This window comes from Tetrao urogallus (genome assembly GCF_951394365.1).
Source record: "Tetrao urogallus genome assembly, chromosome: 13".
NCBI classification, from domain to species: domain Eukaryota; kingdom Metazoa; phylum Chordata; class Aves; order Galliformes; family Phasianidae; genus Tetrao; species Tetrao urogallus.
This window is the reverse complement of record NC_136826.1, coordinates 3726114-3742655: the sequence shown is the minus strand read 5'-3', so window position 1 is coordinate 3742655 and position 16542 is coordinate 3726114. Positions and strand designations below refer to the sequence as shown.

The following is a 16542-nucleotide window of genomic DNA, read 5'->3' as shown; positions in this document are numbered from 1 at the left end:
ATACACAGCTCTTTTCTTTCAAAAGGAAATGTTTTAGACAACTAATCACACCATACTGCACCACTCTTTTCTCATGGTTTAATTTCAACAAGACAACTCTGTTTATCTCTTCATCCACGTGCATAAGTACCAAAAGGTTGCTGGGCAATTAGAGGAAAGAGAGCTGACCACTGTAAAAAGTTTGGTTTTGGTGGTTTTTTTAGTGCTTTTTTCTGAATCGTTCCTTTGAAAAATAATTCAGACCATGTTGGCCACCTCCACATTTAAGGAGTAGCCATCAGTAAATTCATTTTTCCTATCACCTTTTTAACTCTAAGGCTGAAACTGGCTTACACAGGCAGGGCACAGACAGAATGATACTGGAGCATGTCTCACCCACAGAAAGCTAACATACTGACACAAAGACATGCCCACATTCCTAAACATCCTCATACACTGCGACAAGACATCAAGATGAGAAGGAGTAGTCTGAGCTAATCCTAGAAGCCAGCATTACTGCAAACAGCACAAGCCCACAGGGCCAGCTGGATTGCACCCTAGAGTGCTGAAGGAGTTGGCGGATGTGGCTGCCAAGCTAATCTCCATCATCCTTCAACAGTCCTGGCTAACCAGAAATGTCCAGTGGACTGGAGACTGGCAAATGTGATGCCCATCTTCAGAAAGAGCTAAGAAGATGAGCCTGGTAGCTACTGGCCTATCAGTCTCACCTCGGTGTTGGGGAAAGTTATGGAACGGACAATCTCAGGAGCCATCACGGATCAATTAAAGGTTAACCAGAGGATCAGGCTTAGTCAGCATGGGTTCATGAATGGTAGATCCTGTTTGACAAACCTGACTTCATTCTATGACAAGGTGACCCACTCAGTGGATGAAGGTAAGGCTGTTGTGTGGTCTACCCAGACTTCAGAAAAGCCTTTGACACTGTCCCCATAACACCCTCGTGGAGATGCTGGCTGCCCATGGTCTGGATGTGCATCACTCTGCTGGTGAAACATGGCTGGATGGCCGGGCTCAAAGAGTTGTGGTCAGTGGAGTTAAATCCAGCTGGCAGCCGGTCACGAGCGGTGTGCCCCAGGGCTCAGCACTGGGGCTGCTCCTATTTAACATCTTCATTAATGATCTTGACAAGGGGGCTGAGTGCACCCTCAGTAAGTTCATGGATGACACTAAGCTGGGAGATCTGCTAGAGGACAGTAAAACTACACAAGGACCTGGATAGACTAGATTGATGGGCTGAGGCAAACTGCATGAGTTTCAATATGGCCAAGTATCAGGTCCTGCATTTTGGTCACAATAACCCCAGGCAACCCTACAGGCTTGGGGAGGAGTGGCTGGAAGCTGCCTGATGGAAAGGGACCTTGGTGTGCTGATGGGCAGTGGGCTGAAGATGAGCCAGCAGTGTGCCCAGGTGGCCAAGAAGGCCAATGGCGTCCTGGCTTGGGTCAGGAATGCTGTGGTGAGCAGCACCAGGGAAGTCATCCTGCCCTGCACTCGGCACTGGTGAGGCCTCACCTCCAGTGCTGTGTTCAGTTTGGGGCACCGCAGTACAGAAAGGAATGGAGGTGCTGGAGCAGGTCCAAAGAAGGGCAGCAAGCTCTGGGGAAGGGCTTGGAGAATATGGCCTATGAGGAGAGACTGAAGGAACTGGGGCTGTTCAGTCTGGGGAAGAACTGGGCTGAGGGGAAACCTTACTGCTCTCTTCCAATATCTGAAAGGTGATTGCACTGAGAGTGGGGTTGGTCTCTTCTCACTGGTGATAGGATGAGGGGAAATGGCCCCAGGTTGCACCAGCAGGTTTAGGTTGGATATCAGGAAAAAAGGGTTGTTAAGCACTGGAATGGACTGCCCAGGGAGGTGGCTGATTCCTGAATGTGTTTAACAACTGTTTGGATGTGGTGCTCAAGGATACAACACAGCAGTGGGTTGTTAGAGTTAAGGTAGTATGGTCAGGTTGTGGTTGGACTTGATGACCTTGATGGTCTTTTCCAACCTGAGCAATTCTATGACTCTATGATTTAGCCGTGGGTTGTTATTAGCATAATATGGTTTGGTTGAGATTGATCTTGAAGGCTTTCTTCTAACCTGAGCAATTCTATGATTCTATGAAATATGTAAAAAGACTTTGTTGGCTGTCTCAATCCCATTTAAAACCCAATCATCAAGAGTACAGGCTGTGACACATTGCATGTGAACTGCAGAAATCACTACACAGAATCAGTAGAACTGACCACTGATGTGAACAAATGCAAAAATCACTGTGAGACAGAAACTGACATGCAACGGAGTAACTTCAGCAACTTTTATTCATGCACAACTCAAGTTTTAGAAAGTAGTAAAACCTTGTTTCTGAAGAATCAAAATTCCTACTTGCCATATGGTACAACAAATCAACGGTGCAGCGGGATCAGCTTATTCACTTGCAATAATAGGTTTTGTTTCTCCTTCTAAAATAAAGGCCTTGGCTATTGGGAATCTCAAAGCAGCATCCTAACGTGCAGTGTTCTAATGCACAGACAGTGAAATGGAGCATCTGACCAGCCACCTGCAGCTGAAGTCAGAGATAAGTCAGCCAGCTCCAGCCAACTAACAGAACTACTTCTAGCACAGTACTATTAGCAGTCCAATCACCTCACAATTGCTACAATAAATCCCCGTGTGGTTGAACTGCTGCACAATGCCGTCCCAGGCCCTTCTTCCTTATCCTGTGCAGGCTGCTCATCTATTTTAAATAAATATGTCATACCCAAAACACATCAAGGACAAATTTAAAAATCAAGTAAACAGAGAAATTTGGTGGCCGTATCACTGATGATGAATTCTTTATAATTATTGCTAATGTAACAAATGGAAGTGCTACTGTCAATTACAAGGAATTTAAATTTGTAATAAAAATTGCATTCCATTTATAACATGACTCTGGTTTGACTTAACTCAGAGCACGTACAAGTTCAACTGCATTTTGAACAGTTGGTATTTGCTTTTCCTAATAGACCTAAAGCTAACAAAAATGAAGTACAAGGCAGCTGGTAAGGAACTATTTAAATAATTCAGTAATTTGCAGTAATGTGCTGAAAGCTGTACCAAAACTAGCTGCATTACAGACGTGTATCATACGAAAGAACATGAGTTGAACGCTGAATATCAAAACATTCAACAATTTCTTCCTGTGCAGCACAAGACATAACATGGAAGCAGTACACAGATAAATAAAGTTCACTGACCTGCCAGCGTGCTAGTGTGCCGAAATGCTCTGACTTGTGAGTCTGACAGCCCCGTGAGCAGTGAAATGACAGTATCCATCATATATTCATCATATATGATGCTATATTGACATTGTCGGACGAGTACTCCAATGAACTCACAAAAACTGGATTTAAACTTCTTCCACTGGGGACCAGCCATAGTTAGAGGATAATCTCCACTGTCCTATTAAAAAACAAACAAACACAGATATACAAAGAGGAAATTCTTTCAAAAGCCTTAGAAGTTGTTTTTAAGTGAAGATTAAAAAGAGATGAGTAAAACTTAAGAGCCAAGATCTCCAAATAAACTCATTCCACTAACAGCCATCCACCATAATTTACAGCTCAGGCTTGTTATAGGCAGAGACAACATTCTGGAAGTAAATATTGCAAAATAAGCAAAAAGGCTACAAGTCCCAAAAAGCACAAAGTAGTGAAGTCTTTAACAGGAAGCATGACCAAATTAAAAAATACACCACTTACAGATTAACGGACACACTGAAATAAATACAGCAAATATTTCACAAGTTCCTTAAAAAAGCCTTTAAGGGCCGCACAAACACAGGGAGGTGTGGAGGAGATGAGAGGAGGCATGTCATAATGCCCCACAGCAACGGGAGTTCCCACTGTTCTAAAACTGAGCAGCAGATATTGATTTCTTAACCCAGTAATATGCCAGCTCATACACACACACAGCCTTCACTGAATTTGTAGGACTAAGAAATAAAATTTTCCTTCATGAGGTTTTGACACTTTCATGGTTATTCTTACACTTGAAAGAAACCTGCAGCAACACGAGCCAGTAAGATTAGGACAGGTTTAAAAAATAAAGAACACACATTCTCAGCACTTTCATTAAATTACCTCATCAAATTCTTCTGTCATTTTTCGGATTATTTCAGAATTCTGCATGTGTCGGAACATCTCAGCTGTAACAACTCCTGCAATTCAGATATTAGATTATGAGCACTTAAACTGAAACAGGTAGAAAGCAAATGGTGATGTACCTCCTGCTATGACCAATTTTCACTCAATCTACAGATTATGGGTATCTTTTTTAGTGATGGTGGTTTTACATTGATTGCTGGGTTTTGTTGTTGGCTGTTTTGTTTTTTAAAACTAAGTTAAACAGTCTTCAATTTGGCATCTGTAAGAAGAGAGGAATACCAGCAGTTTTCTTGCCACTATATACAACGTGTGCACACTAAAGTTCACTCATTCATTCACATTCAGAAGTCAAAGAAATGTGTACCAGCCCTCTTCATCAGCTGGCAGAACATAATTATCTGATCTTTTTGGATTCAAGATTCTAAATGGTATCAGACAAAATTTTGAACAGTTCCATTGCTACCTATTGACTTCCGCACTATAATAAATTCAGTGATTTCATGAAATTTCTACTTCTCTTAGCCACAAATTATTAGAGTGCAAAGGGAGATATTGAAAGAAACAGATCTCTTAAAGTTTATTACAACTGTACTGCAAAATTCAAGACATGTATCATCTCAGAAAGTAGGAAGAGATTCTGTCATCTTGGCTGGTAACAATAATCAAAAGGTCACTGCTCTGGAAAGGACGATTAACATCTCTGAGAAATGCTGTAAGCTCTCTGAAGATTTATACATGTTATAAGTTTATCCAGAGACGCTTGAACTGAGCAAACTACATCCAGTCACACTTAATACTCAAGTGCTGTGACACTGCAGAGTTACCTTCTCATCTTCTAAAGGAGGTAAGAGGGAAAAGAATGGAGGATGTGGATTAGAGGAAAGAAAACCAGAAGCTCCCAAACAAAAGAAAAATGGAAATACAATCTACTGAAGACAGGCTACCATGATGCTGTCCATAATACCCTGCACATCAAACACTTCTAAAAGGCTACCGAGTGATCTCTGAACACCTCACTGATATGAAATAACTAAATATAAACTACAGCTGCAAGACCAAGCAAGTCAAGTTTATCAACACTAAAACACAGATGGTATTCTGAAATAATACCAGCAATTGAGGAAGATGTGGGAAGTATTAAGTACCAGGACTCCATTCTCTTCAGTGTGAACACAAAAGATTTAATCTACATTTTAAAGTACTTCTGTAATACTTCTAAACCTTTTCCTCCCCCAGCTCCCAACTTCAGAAATACTATAGCCTACAAAGAGAAAATCATGCTATAGCAGCACATAAGGAGCATATAAAGTAACATTTCAGTATCATTTCAGCATCTTACCTTTGCAACCCGAACACTGAATGAAAAAGTTGATGAGATCAAGAAGTGCTATATCCCTGTCATGTTTGTATGACTCTATCCAGTCATCCACCACAGACTGAAAATAAACAAATACAAAGGCAACGTTTAGCTTTTAGAAACTGAGCAGTTGGTACTATGTAAGTGCTTTCTGTAAGGGATTCTTGGTCCTTACAATAATAGCTGGAACACTGCATTTTTCTGACTGATGTAGAACAACATGCTGGACGAGCTTTTACACATAGAGCACCGCTTTGTCAAAAACAAACAATAATAAAAATAGTGTCATCCATAAACATACACAGGTACAGAAGTGACACCTGCACAAAAAGCACAGGACTACCTTACAGTACCCTCATTTTTTCAAAGAGGAGATCAAAAATAACAAGTAGCTTTTTACAGAAACAGAGTTTTTTGTTTGCTCATTTCTTTAACTTCTCTAAAGATACAACCGTGGTGATCAGTTCCAACAGCTGCAACTCCCTGTGCTCCTCCCAATTGTTACCCCTATGATGAACTGCGTTGCACGCACGTGAGCTGTAACAGAATGAACACTACTGCCCTATGCTGCATGGGCATTAATTGCTTTGTGTTAACTAAAACCAAAGCATAATGACTAGTAGAATGGCAAAGCAACAGAACTGTTCTGCTACAAAACCTTCAAGGGAAGCAAATTAGCAGGAAATATGCAATAATGTTTGTATGGGAACTGCTGAGTCACGGCCTGAACCTCTGATTAATCACCTGAGGCGAGCCATGAGTCAGCCAGAGGAGCACAGGTGAAGGCAATTCACCTGTGCTGCCGGAAGGGGTGGAACCAGGCTGCACCCCTCCTAGACCTATTGAAGAGCTGGCTACCAGAGAGGAAGGATCTCTCCTGGAGATCACCTCTCTTGGTGTTTCGTGGTGAGCCCAGCTGAAGGGTAAGCTCTTCCACTTATTCTCTTTTTGTGATCGTTGTCTACTTTGCCTAACTCTCTTGATTATATTGTGATTATAACATCTTGATATCTATTGATTATACAATGTTATACGCAGGAAGAATTCATGCACAATCATCTTTAAATCATTTGTGTGTATAGTACAAACCATTTACTGCAGAAACATACAAAAGATACAGGATACCATTTATTTATTAAAACAAGCAGGAGAGAATCACTTGATATCATGCCCTGAAAGCTGGGGCCTGAAGCAGGAGCCTGCAAGTGCCAAGAGGGCTGCACACAGACCCAGCTTCCTGCATACGTCCCACAGAAGCTGCAAACTGCATTTTCAATCCCAAAGATAGCCTTTCTGCCAGGCTGCTGAGGAGTCACATGAGTGAGTCAGCAGGAACTCTCCATGGCTGGCAGCCTCACACTTTAACCCTCTCTTCACTGAAGATGTGCAGAGTCAAGCAAACTCTGCTGATTTATATTTTGAACTTTATTTTATTATACACCTGGATTATTCACATCTGGTACTTAGAAATGAAAAACCAGTTCTTCCAATTTTAACAACGTAAAAACATTTCCTTATCTTAACCAATAACTAAAAGCTACAAAAAATACTTCAAGCTTAATTTTAGTAGATCATCTGTATGGAAAACCATTGTTATATGTAACCTGTACACTCACCCAAGTCTTAGGAATGTCCCACGCCTTACCTGCATAGCACTCTTGCCCATTTTAACCACTTCAAACAGCATCATGTTTTCCACACCATTCTGTTGGTGATGTCCATTCATCCGATTTGGACCACCAGGTTTCCCTCCTCCGTTTCCACTTTTCCCCTTTTCTGCAGGTCCTTTTTTACCTTTTTTACAGGTCTGCAATCACACACACACTTCTTAATCAGTTTTCATGTAGTAATAAAAATAAACAAAACAATCATCAACACTAACATATCACTTACATGATGCAACTATGCACAGGCCTTATGTTATCAAAACCCAGATTTAAAATCTGAAGTTGAGAATAACAGCTGATGCTGACTGATACAAAGACTAACTGGATTCTACAGGTTCCATTTCCTCCTCCTCTTTAAAATCTTTTGGCAATTAAAAATGCTATTAGTGACAGTTAAGACACAAAATGTTTTCCTTGTGTTTAAACAAGATTAATGAGTTTTTAATTGAATTATTGTTTTTTGTTTACTTTTCCAATGAAAACAGAGCCAGAATTAATGACACCAACCAGAAAAGACTTATTATTAGCAGTCTTGAAGTTGAAGTACTGCATTTTTCCCCCCATTGCTAGCACCTTCACAGCAGGAAGGAAACATCACGCCAATAATCAAGATCAATATTCCAATGAAAATACAAACATGAACTCTCTCCTCAGAACATTTGAATTTAAAAAAAAATCAATTCTGTTTCAGCTTCACAATGAGTGCTGAACCATTACTTCTACAACACTACAAGTTTTTCAGTGTCCCAGTAAAACGAACGTACTTTTCCTTTGCCTTGTTTTTGGTTTTTTCCTTCAATATCCTCAAAGTCTGTATCGGAAGAGAAGTGTGTTTCAGACTCCCTGCAAGGATAAAAGACAAACTATTTACACATCTTACCAGAAACATTCTTAAATAAACTACATGGAGTCACACCATGCCCTCGGTTCAGTAAGCCACCTCCAACAGGGAAGCCGTCTTTTCCTCCTGTTTAAGTCTACTTTCAAAGGACAAATTGGAGCAAATCCCCACGCTCACAGCTCACCCTGCCTCAGCCCAACACAATCATTTCCTTTTAGCCTCACTGTATGGTTTTCACAAGTAAAGGTCAGCATAAATAGCAGCAAGTTGGAAACTTTGTTTTTGGCATGTGCAAAAATTACAGTGCCTCTGCCATCAAACAGCACTGTAAGTATCTGCCATGAATACTAAAGAGAGAGAAAACACAACAACGAATCCACCACCATCCTTCACAACTAAAGTGTCTCCATACATTTCCTGCTACCTCACTGTGAGAAACACTGAGCAGCTCTGTTGAAACGTGCAAGGGAAGAAAGGTCTCAGGTGACATTTCTCCACCAGAGATCATCTGCTGTTCTCTGTAAGGTTACATAAGATAAAAAGATGTTTAATATGATAACTTCCAAATTTGTTTGATTTCCTACATCATTCATAGATTCTGCATCAAAATGCAAATTCTTTATTGGCCACGTCCAAACCATAAATAGACGAACAAATAAATAAATCATCTGAATTATTGTAAAGTAATAGCTTAGATTCTCTATTTCTGCATTTCCTGTAGGAAACAACTCAAATGATGCCACTAGAGCTTATTTTAACACATACAGCAGTATGAATTCTAGTTGCTATCACAAATTTCTAGTACACCTTTCCTGATGCAATTAAACAGTGTAATCATAAAGATGACCTGGACTGTGGAGAGAAAGACCCATTCAATATATTTACTTCTAACATTCTAAAGCACCCTGGAAACCCATGGCTCCCCACTGCTGTAGAACTGCCTGAGAGGAGGTTTCTGTCCTGCCACGTTTATTTTCTGGTTTTGCCAACTATATATTCTGTAACAGATTGGAAAAAAAACCCTGAATCTTGCAAAAAAAGTGATGAGAAACCTTTACTCTTCAATGCTTCTTATGGGTTCTTTAACAGGACAGAGCAGAATACCAACTCCACGTGTTTCATTAAACAATGAACTGTACCCACATGCTAAAAAAACCAAAAACATTACAGACAATTTGCTTTCTCATTAAAAGAACACACACAACCAGCACAAAACTGTGTCTTTTTGGATTTTTGTTTGAATCAATTTAATACATGTCAACAGATTGTTGGAAAGGATTCACGCCAACTTCTTAACAACAAACTAAAAGGAGGGAACTGGATTCTTCTCATCCATTTTTACATTTTGAATACAGAAATGAAATAATTATTGGTTTAAAATACTGTAAATTTTAATACCTATTCTTAAGAACTGGAGGAAGCTTAGTGGTCCCATCAAACACACTTGGCATTTGGGGTTGTAAATGAGCAACTGGGGCAGGTTGCCAAGGGTAAATACTCCGAGGTTTCAACTCCCTATGAAGAGGGAACTTTGAATTTTTGTTACCCCTCGAAGTGTTTCTTACTCAATACCTTCAATCCCAAAGCCACAAGACCAAAAAGTTGATCATGATTGTTTTCTATTAGCAAAGATTAAAAATTGATTTAAAAACAATTAACAAAAACCAAGCACTTCTAAACTGTTTTATTCACCACTAAATGCTCAAGAAAGAACTCTAACAATGCTTTATTTTCATCAACTTCTCAATAAGAAAAACGATCTAGAAAACTATTCCCCTATTTTGTTTCCAAGGGAAACAACCAGCCGCAGCTATTACCACTAAGCAGCACACACCAGAAAGTTTGAACCATCTAAATGAAACTAAAAATTCTGGAAGCACTTACTGGAGGAGAGTAAAATCAGTTGGTATTTCTGGAGCTGCTATCATTTCTTTATCATCTTCTGGAACACCACTGTATTAGAAAGATATTCAAAAACCAGGCTGAAGCACAAGCTTACTTTCCTTTCTTCCTTTGTAGCAGTCAACTTCTGTAATTAAAAAAAAAAATAAAAAATTAAATACAGTTCTTATTTTTCCCCCCCCCCACATATGAAGAAGTAGAAAAGTTGGAAACAGAAAACATTCAATCACACCACTGTTTCCAACCAAGGCTTTTCCTCTTTAAGATGCTGTGTTTTTGACCTTTCCCGTGATCCTCCTGAAAAGCACCTCCACAGACATTGGGAGAGTCGCAGTAAAAAGAAATACAACAGCATTAAGTACAAAAAGTTTTTCTCAACAGTATGAGCCATCTCAAAAGGTTTCCACCTATGCTTTGAAAGTAACTTTTTTTCCTAAGTCTGTCCTAGACTGAAGTCTGAACTTCAGTGCCGCTGTCTGCAGAGCCCAGGCTCTACCATCAGCACTCAGACACCGTGGCTAAACAAACCAAAAAGCAGAACTGATGCTGAACTGAAAGCACAGTGTGAGCACTCCTAAGGACATTACGCACACCAACTCCTCTTCTCCAAGGTGTAAACCTGGCCGACACTTAGTGCAAAGACAGGCTCTCTTAAAGTCCTTATAACCCAACAAGCTACTTCACTGCCTTCCCTTAAGAGCCAACAGTCCAGGCTTCTAACAGCTTGAACACGTAAAGCAATTGACATGCCTCAAGCAACATCAAGGAGGAAAATACTGCCTATAAATTATAAAAAAGAAAATCTTCAGAAATAGCATAACACCTTACCATGAAAACTTAAGACTGCAAAATCCTCCTTTTTTGAAGTTTTTTATAATATTATCAGTTCCTCTTTCATTTTATTTAACTCACTTTCCCATCCTTAGGGGGAAAAGAAGTCACTGAATGCTTCAAATGTGAAACTGCACCATGCATACCGAAACCTCCTATGCCATCTGCCTCCCTCAAGATAAATTCCATGCAGATCAGTGAAGCCCAAGATTCAGGTGTTTGAAGTCACAACAGCAAGGAGAGGAACCTTCAGAGCTGGAAACTGCTGACCGTGCAGCATGCTGGGCTGATGAGGTATGTGTGGGAAGGATGTCACTTCGGCATGCTAAGTACATTCTGCCTGCTGTCTGGCAGCAGTGATTCCAAGCCTGCATTTCAGCCCAACACACAGATCAAGGCTGCACATTTATTCCTGCAAATGCTGTGTGTGAATGCTAGGGGCCACTGCAGCTTCCAGAATTTGAAGAGCTGAGAGAAACCATCAACCCTAAACTTATCTCATTCTGCTTCTTCACATTTCATACGGATACGTGGAGACAAAAGCCAGACTGGAAACAAACAGCTGTGAAGGGAAGTTCGGCGTAGGCAAGGAGAACCCCCAGACAGCCTACAAAAGCCCCAGCCAAGTGCAGCCAGAACACAGATCAACGTTTTCAAAGCACAGCTCCTGCAAGGCAGCATCACCGCTGCCAGGGCCCCTGCCTACAGCACAAAGCACATCGCCGCTTCTGTCCCCGGGCCTGGACTGCATCCAGCCAGGACATCAACCTGCCTGGGAATGGCTGCCGCCCATCTCCCGAGGGCTTGTCAGTCAGCACCATCTGCTGTAGCTCCCCACTAACACGGGGCAGAACACATCCCAAGAATTCTATTCTACCCCAAATCACCCAGACGGGCAGGTTCTGCAGGGGGGAACCCAGCATGCAGCCACCAGCGGGGCAAGCACTGGTGTCAGCACAGTCATCTGCTCCTTGCATGCATGATGCAACGCTCCACGCTCAGGATTATAATTATTCCAACTGTATCATCTGTGTAAGTCTGCTTTTTGAGAGTTAGAGGAATACTGTAAAGAAAAAAAGTAACAAAAGTACGTGAGAGTCCGGGCAAATGACCAAACTGCATTTTCTAAGTCAACAAAGTCAGACCAAACCATGAAACCTGCTGCCTGTGATTTATACCCAATCGCTCATCTCAGGACAAGCAACAGAACAAGACAGGAAAAATGGCACTGCCAGGGCACAAGAACAGGTAAGAAACACCACGTTCCTCTAGGGGCTGAACAGTTTAACGACTAAGAGTTAACGTTCAGAGAATTCCTCTTGAAGGAAGAAGAAAAAGTTTGGCCTTCATGAGTGCAACGTGGCGCTGGTCTTAATGGAGAACTGTACTTAGGTGAGTGCCCTGCAAGAATACACAAGGTAAGACTGTAAGGGAACTCCAGCAGGAAGCCCAGGCCCCAACAGTGCCCAGTACAGCTGTAAGGGCCCCAGGAAAGTCCCAGAGCTGTGGCAGGCAGCCAGGCCAGTGCAGTGACCCCGACCAGCAGGGCCTAAAGGAAGCTGCCTGAAAGGAGCCCGTCTGCTGTGTTACTCTAATCACTATTTTTTCCCATGAACACTTCCACTGGCTTTGAACCCAAAATGCAGCTGCCATGATGTTCCACACAAGAAATGCCACAACAAGGCCACATGCTACGAAGAGCCGCGTGCTGACCCTGAAGTTGGCCGCATCCCAGTTTCACCAGCACTCTCTGACATTGGGCCGGCCGCTCCCCAGCACCCCGCTCCCAGCAGTGCCACTGGCCATGCCCTGCTGGGCGGCTCTGATGGGCCACGCACAGCCCTGGGGCTGGGAAACTGGTGAGAAATGAGAACTGCCCACAGAAGCAGAGCATTTCAGAGTTTCTGAAATACCAAGCTCTTCCTAGAGCAGGCTGAAAGCAGGAAGGTGACATTCATGCAGATCCCATCCCAAACCTGGAAATCCCCCATAGCCTACTGACATGCAATGAAAAGCGCATTCTTTTAGTAAGTTAAATCCACCTCCAGTGCATCACAAAATGCAGTTCTTCATATATATATATATATATACATATATATATATTTGCATATTTGTATGTTCATAGGATCTCAACTTTAATTTTCCTAAGCAGATGATGAAACCTCTCAGACTACGGAAACTTTCAGGAGTCATTCAACTTTGTGAAATCATAATTAAATTATTAACTATAAAAAGAAAATGTATCCTGCTGAAAGATCACAAGGTGGAGCTCTAGCCTCAAGCTAACTGAAGGAGCTCCAGGAGACAGGTCAGCCAGAGGTTGACCCAGTTATTTCTCTGCAATAAAATTCATAACAGATTGCCAAAACAGCAATAATACTGCAGCACATTTCCTTCAGATGTATATTTCAATTACAGAAGGACGCCGGAAGATCCCCCTCTTCCTGAAATTAATGCACGCACACGGCTGATTCCATGGCAGACGTGCACCTCGCTCCTGCTGTACAGGCAGGCTCTGGGAGCAGAAAAGTTTCAAGATACGCTTTCTTTGTAGAAGCAAGGCAGCTCCTTACTGCAGCAGCCTTTGGCGTTTTGCTAACAATGTGTCTGTGAACTAAACAACAGGGGATCGACAAAAGGAGCGCAGGAGCACTAATACCTTGCTAGCTCAACGTGCAACAGTTTCTATTTAAAAATCTGACTGTTTGAAGGAAGTGCCAAGCATGAGCTACGTAACCAGTATGTGCCTCCACTGGAAATCTGTTCTAAATGTCAAAACGTACTTATCCCCAAAACACACAGTAGGTGCAGTTAACTCAAATCTGTTGGTGAAATGCTGTGACCCAGCAGAGGCTGACACAGCAAGCAGCCGGTGCTGAGCCACCTGCCACCAGCAGGCCAAGGAAACACCAGCACCACCCAGCCAGCAGCCCTCGTCATGGGAGCACGCATACGTACAGCACAGACAGACACACAAAATGCAACGAATCCCGAGACCTGATCCACAACCTGGGTTTTATACTCTTGTGTAATCGCACTAATATGAGCGTGCCTGTATAACAATTTGGGTGGAGGGTAAGGGGGGCTGCTCTGAGGGGTTCCCCGTACACACACACCTTTTTTGTTCCATTTGTTTCCCTCTCTTTCCCTCTTTTCTTTACAAAGTAACTCAGCAGAGCTTTCCGGACAGCAAAGAGATACAAAGCTTGGACATGGCTCCATGGTCAGGACAAAGATTGAGGAAATGCAGAACGACTGCTCAGAGGTGCATTGATTTTTCACTGAAATTCAGTTAATCATATATAAAAAGCAGAGACCTTGCTTCCTTAATTCAGAAAATTAGAGGACTTCAGAGGATGCTCTCAGCTGACTGAAGAACAGTTCGCTGCCTGAAGAAGTTTGTCCCTGAATTATTTATCTGTCCGTGAAGGAGAGGTGATGATTCTTCAGAACCAATTATGCAGCAGCAACAGTTAAAATGTCAGCCAGATGAGATTTACATCAAGGACCAAAAGTATTCCCAATAATTTCTTTGAGTTGTTTCACAAGAAGAAAGCTGGTATAAAATAAAGTGTGCCTCCCAACACCTACTGAGCAATCAGAATTTGATTTCATAAAATACGGTTCATTTGTTTCCAAATAATCACGCTTTCTTTTTTTTTATTATTACAAATAATCTGCATTCAACTTCCTAAGAAGGCTACAGAAGGGATTTTTAAGCAAGACTTTGAGCACCCACTTGGCGTTCCTACAGGCCTGAAAGCGTGCATTATTTCTACCAAAATTAAACAACAGCCAACTAGCTGTAAAGCAATTTGGTCATTTGAGTAAAACACAGAAAACATACTTTGAGTAGCACTCTATATTGTAACAACCGCACTTTAACATGATTTAGTTCTAACTGTATCAGCAGTTTGATCATATTATGATAGCGTAATCAAGACTAAACTGAACAATAATGCAATTAAAACCGTTAGATGCGTGGCTATTTTTGTGCCATTTGCCCAACAAATGAGCCCTTCAAGTGCTTCACAAGCACACACGACGCAGCAGCCTCAGCCCGCGCTGCCCCGCACAGACTGGGTCTGCACAGCAGTGGCTTGCAGCACAGAGCTCAGGGCACAGCTAACATCCCAACACAGAACCTCACAACCTACTGCCATCAAGCTGCCATTTTTCTTTTGTCTTTTATAAAACTTTCTCTTCAGCTGCAAACAGAATTCTGAAAGCAAAACCCTTATTATTTCATCTTTGTGCTGTTCACCCTCCATCGAACCAGCTGCAGCACAAGGGTGGCTCAGACCCACAGAGCTGGGACCAAAGAAAGCACCAAGAGAAAGAATGGCCAACCCGAGCCCTCGTGACACCGCTGCTGACCTTCCCACCTGACCCTGGGGCCGGTCCTGCAGCCCAGCTGGGCTCCTATCTGCAGCCCCACAGCAGAGCCCCGTGCACCGCCAGGGCCCACGTCCTCAGAGAGCCACCCCATCCAGCACACACCCTCCTCCTTCTTCCTCCTGAGCTGCCATTACAACTGCACAGCAGTTTGCTTCTTACCGGCCCCAAGGAGCAAAGCACAGCTCGCCACTGGTGGAGGGCGGCCAGGAAAGAGCCAGCAGTGGGAGCACACAGGTCCCCACAGACAAAGCACAAGCTGGTCAACAGAGAAGCCATTTTTTCCCACAGTTCAGTGAGCTCAAAGATTGAAGGGGGCTGTTAAAAGATGTGAGAAAAGTCAGGCTAGAACCTAAAATGAACGGTTTGACTCTTCAACCTCTAAAGGCTTACTTTAGTGACGAGCACATGGGGACCTCTGCCCCAGCCAACAACTGCCAACGCTGACTTTCCTCACATCATGAGTGGTGCCCCACTCTTACAAATACTTTTTAGGCTTCTGCTGCTTTTATAAAATAAAAGATTCTATGAATATTTGGAATATCTCTTCTAAAAGGAAATGAGTTTGCTACAGTGCTTCACAGTCATGATTTTTCATAAAAGTACCACTAATAATATCAATTCCCTCAACACAGTAAGTGAAATGCTATTCCGTTGTGTAAATATAGTTTGGGTTTGAACCAAATGAAGTTCCTATGCCTGCATTTATTCATATACGCTGTCCAGTGAAGTGTTTAAAACAAATGATGCAGGCATTACAGAATACTGAAAAATGAATCAACTGTACAACAAATGCAACAGTTGCCCTTGTTATAGGAAATAATACTTTCTACTTATTCTGCCCAACAGCATCCCTGAGCTTCTCTAAAACATACCTGAAACTCCCAGCTGGGTTTTAATTGGTTTGGATGTACCTAACAAGGCAAAGGAAAGATAACAAAAGGAGAAGCTACACCTCATTGTGCCTGCCACATCCCTCCTGCCAAAGGAGAGATGGCTTCCAGATGTTGCAGTCCGACTGAGTGGAAAATGAGGCTCTTAGGAGGAATATCCGCCAAGTCAGATGACAACCGAAGTTTAAAAAAAAAAGAAAGGAAGAAAAGCCACATATGCCTATTTTGACAAGCCAAAAGTAGTACTAGAAGCACTCACTAATTTATGACACAACCAGCACACCTGGCAGCCGCCTTAATGCCCAGTTTCCAAACTGAACACAGAACATACGCTCCTTTGCCCCTTTGCAAACAGACTCCAGAAATGCATCACCCATGAAGACATTGGCTCTTGCCAAAGCTAGAGCTAAAGCACTGTCCGCAGTGAGCAGGTGACAGCCAGCGAGGCAGCAGGAGACAACGGAACACGCACTGCTCCCATGTACAGCCAGCAATGGTGTGAGATGGCAGCGCCCTGCAGCAGTTG

General features: G+C 42.4%; 1 protein-coding gene across 2 annotated transcripts in view; it reads right to left on the bottom strand.

The window, feature by feature from the left end:
* STAG2 (STAG2 cohesin complex component) overlaps positions 1-9923 on the bottom strand; it is a gene marked incomplete at its 5' end in the record, with an annotated part of 35526 nt that extends 25603 nt beyond the window's left edge. For both annotated transcript variants that reach the window (XM_079542034.1, XM_079542035.1), the window contains 6 exons: positions 3222-3426; positions 4107-4183; positions 5470-5566; positions 7133-7294; positions 7919-7997; positions 9880-9923. In XM_079542034.1, the coding sequence (XP_079398160.1) occupies positions 3222-3426; positions 4107-4183; positions 5470-5566; positions 7133-7294; positions 7919-7997; positions 9880-9923 (664 nt within the window). The remainder of the gene's footprint in view (positions 1-3221; positions 3427-4106; positions 4184-5469; positions 5567-7132; positions 7295-7918; positions 7998-9879) is intronic.
* Between the last annotated feature and the right edge of the window lie 6619 nt (positions 9924-16542).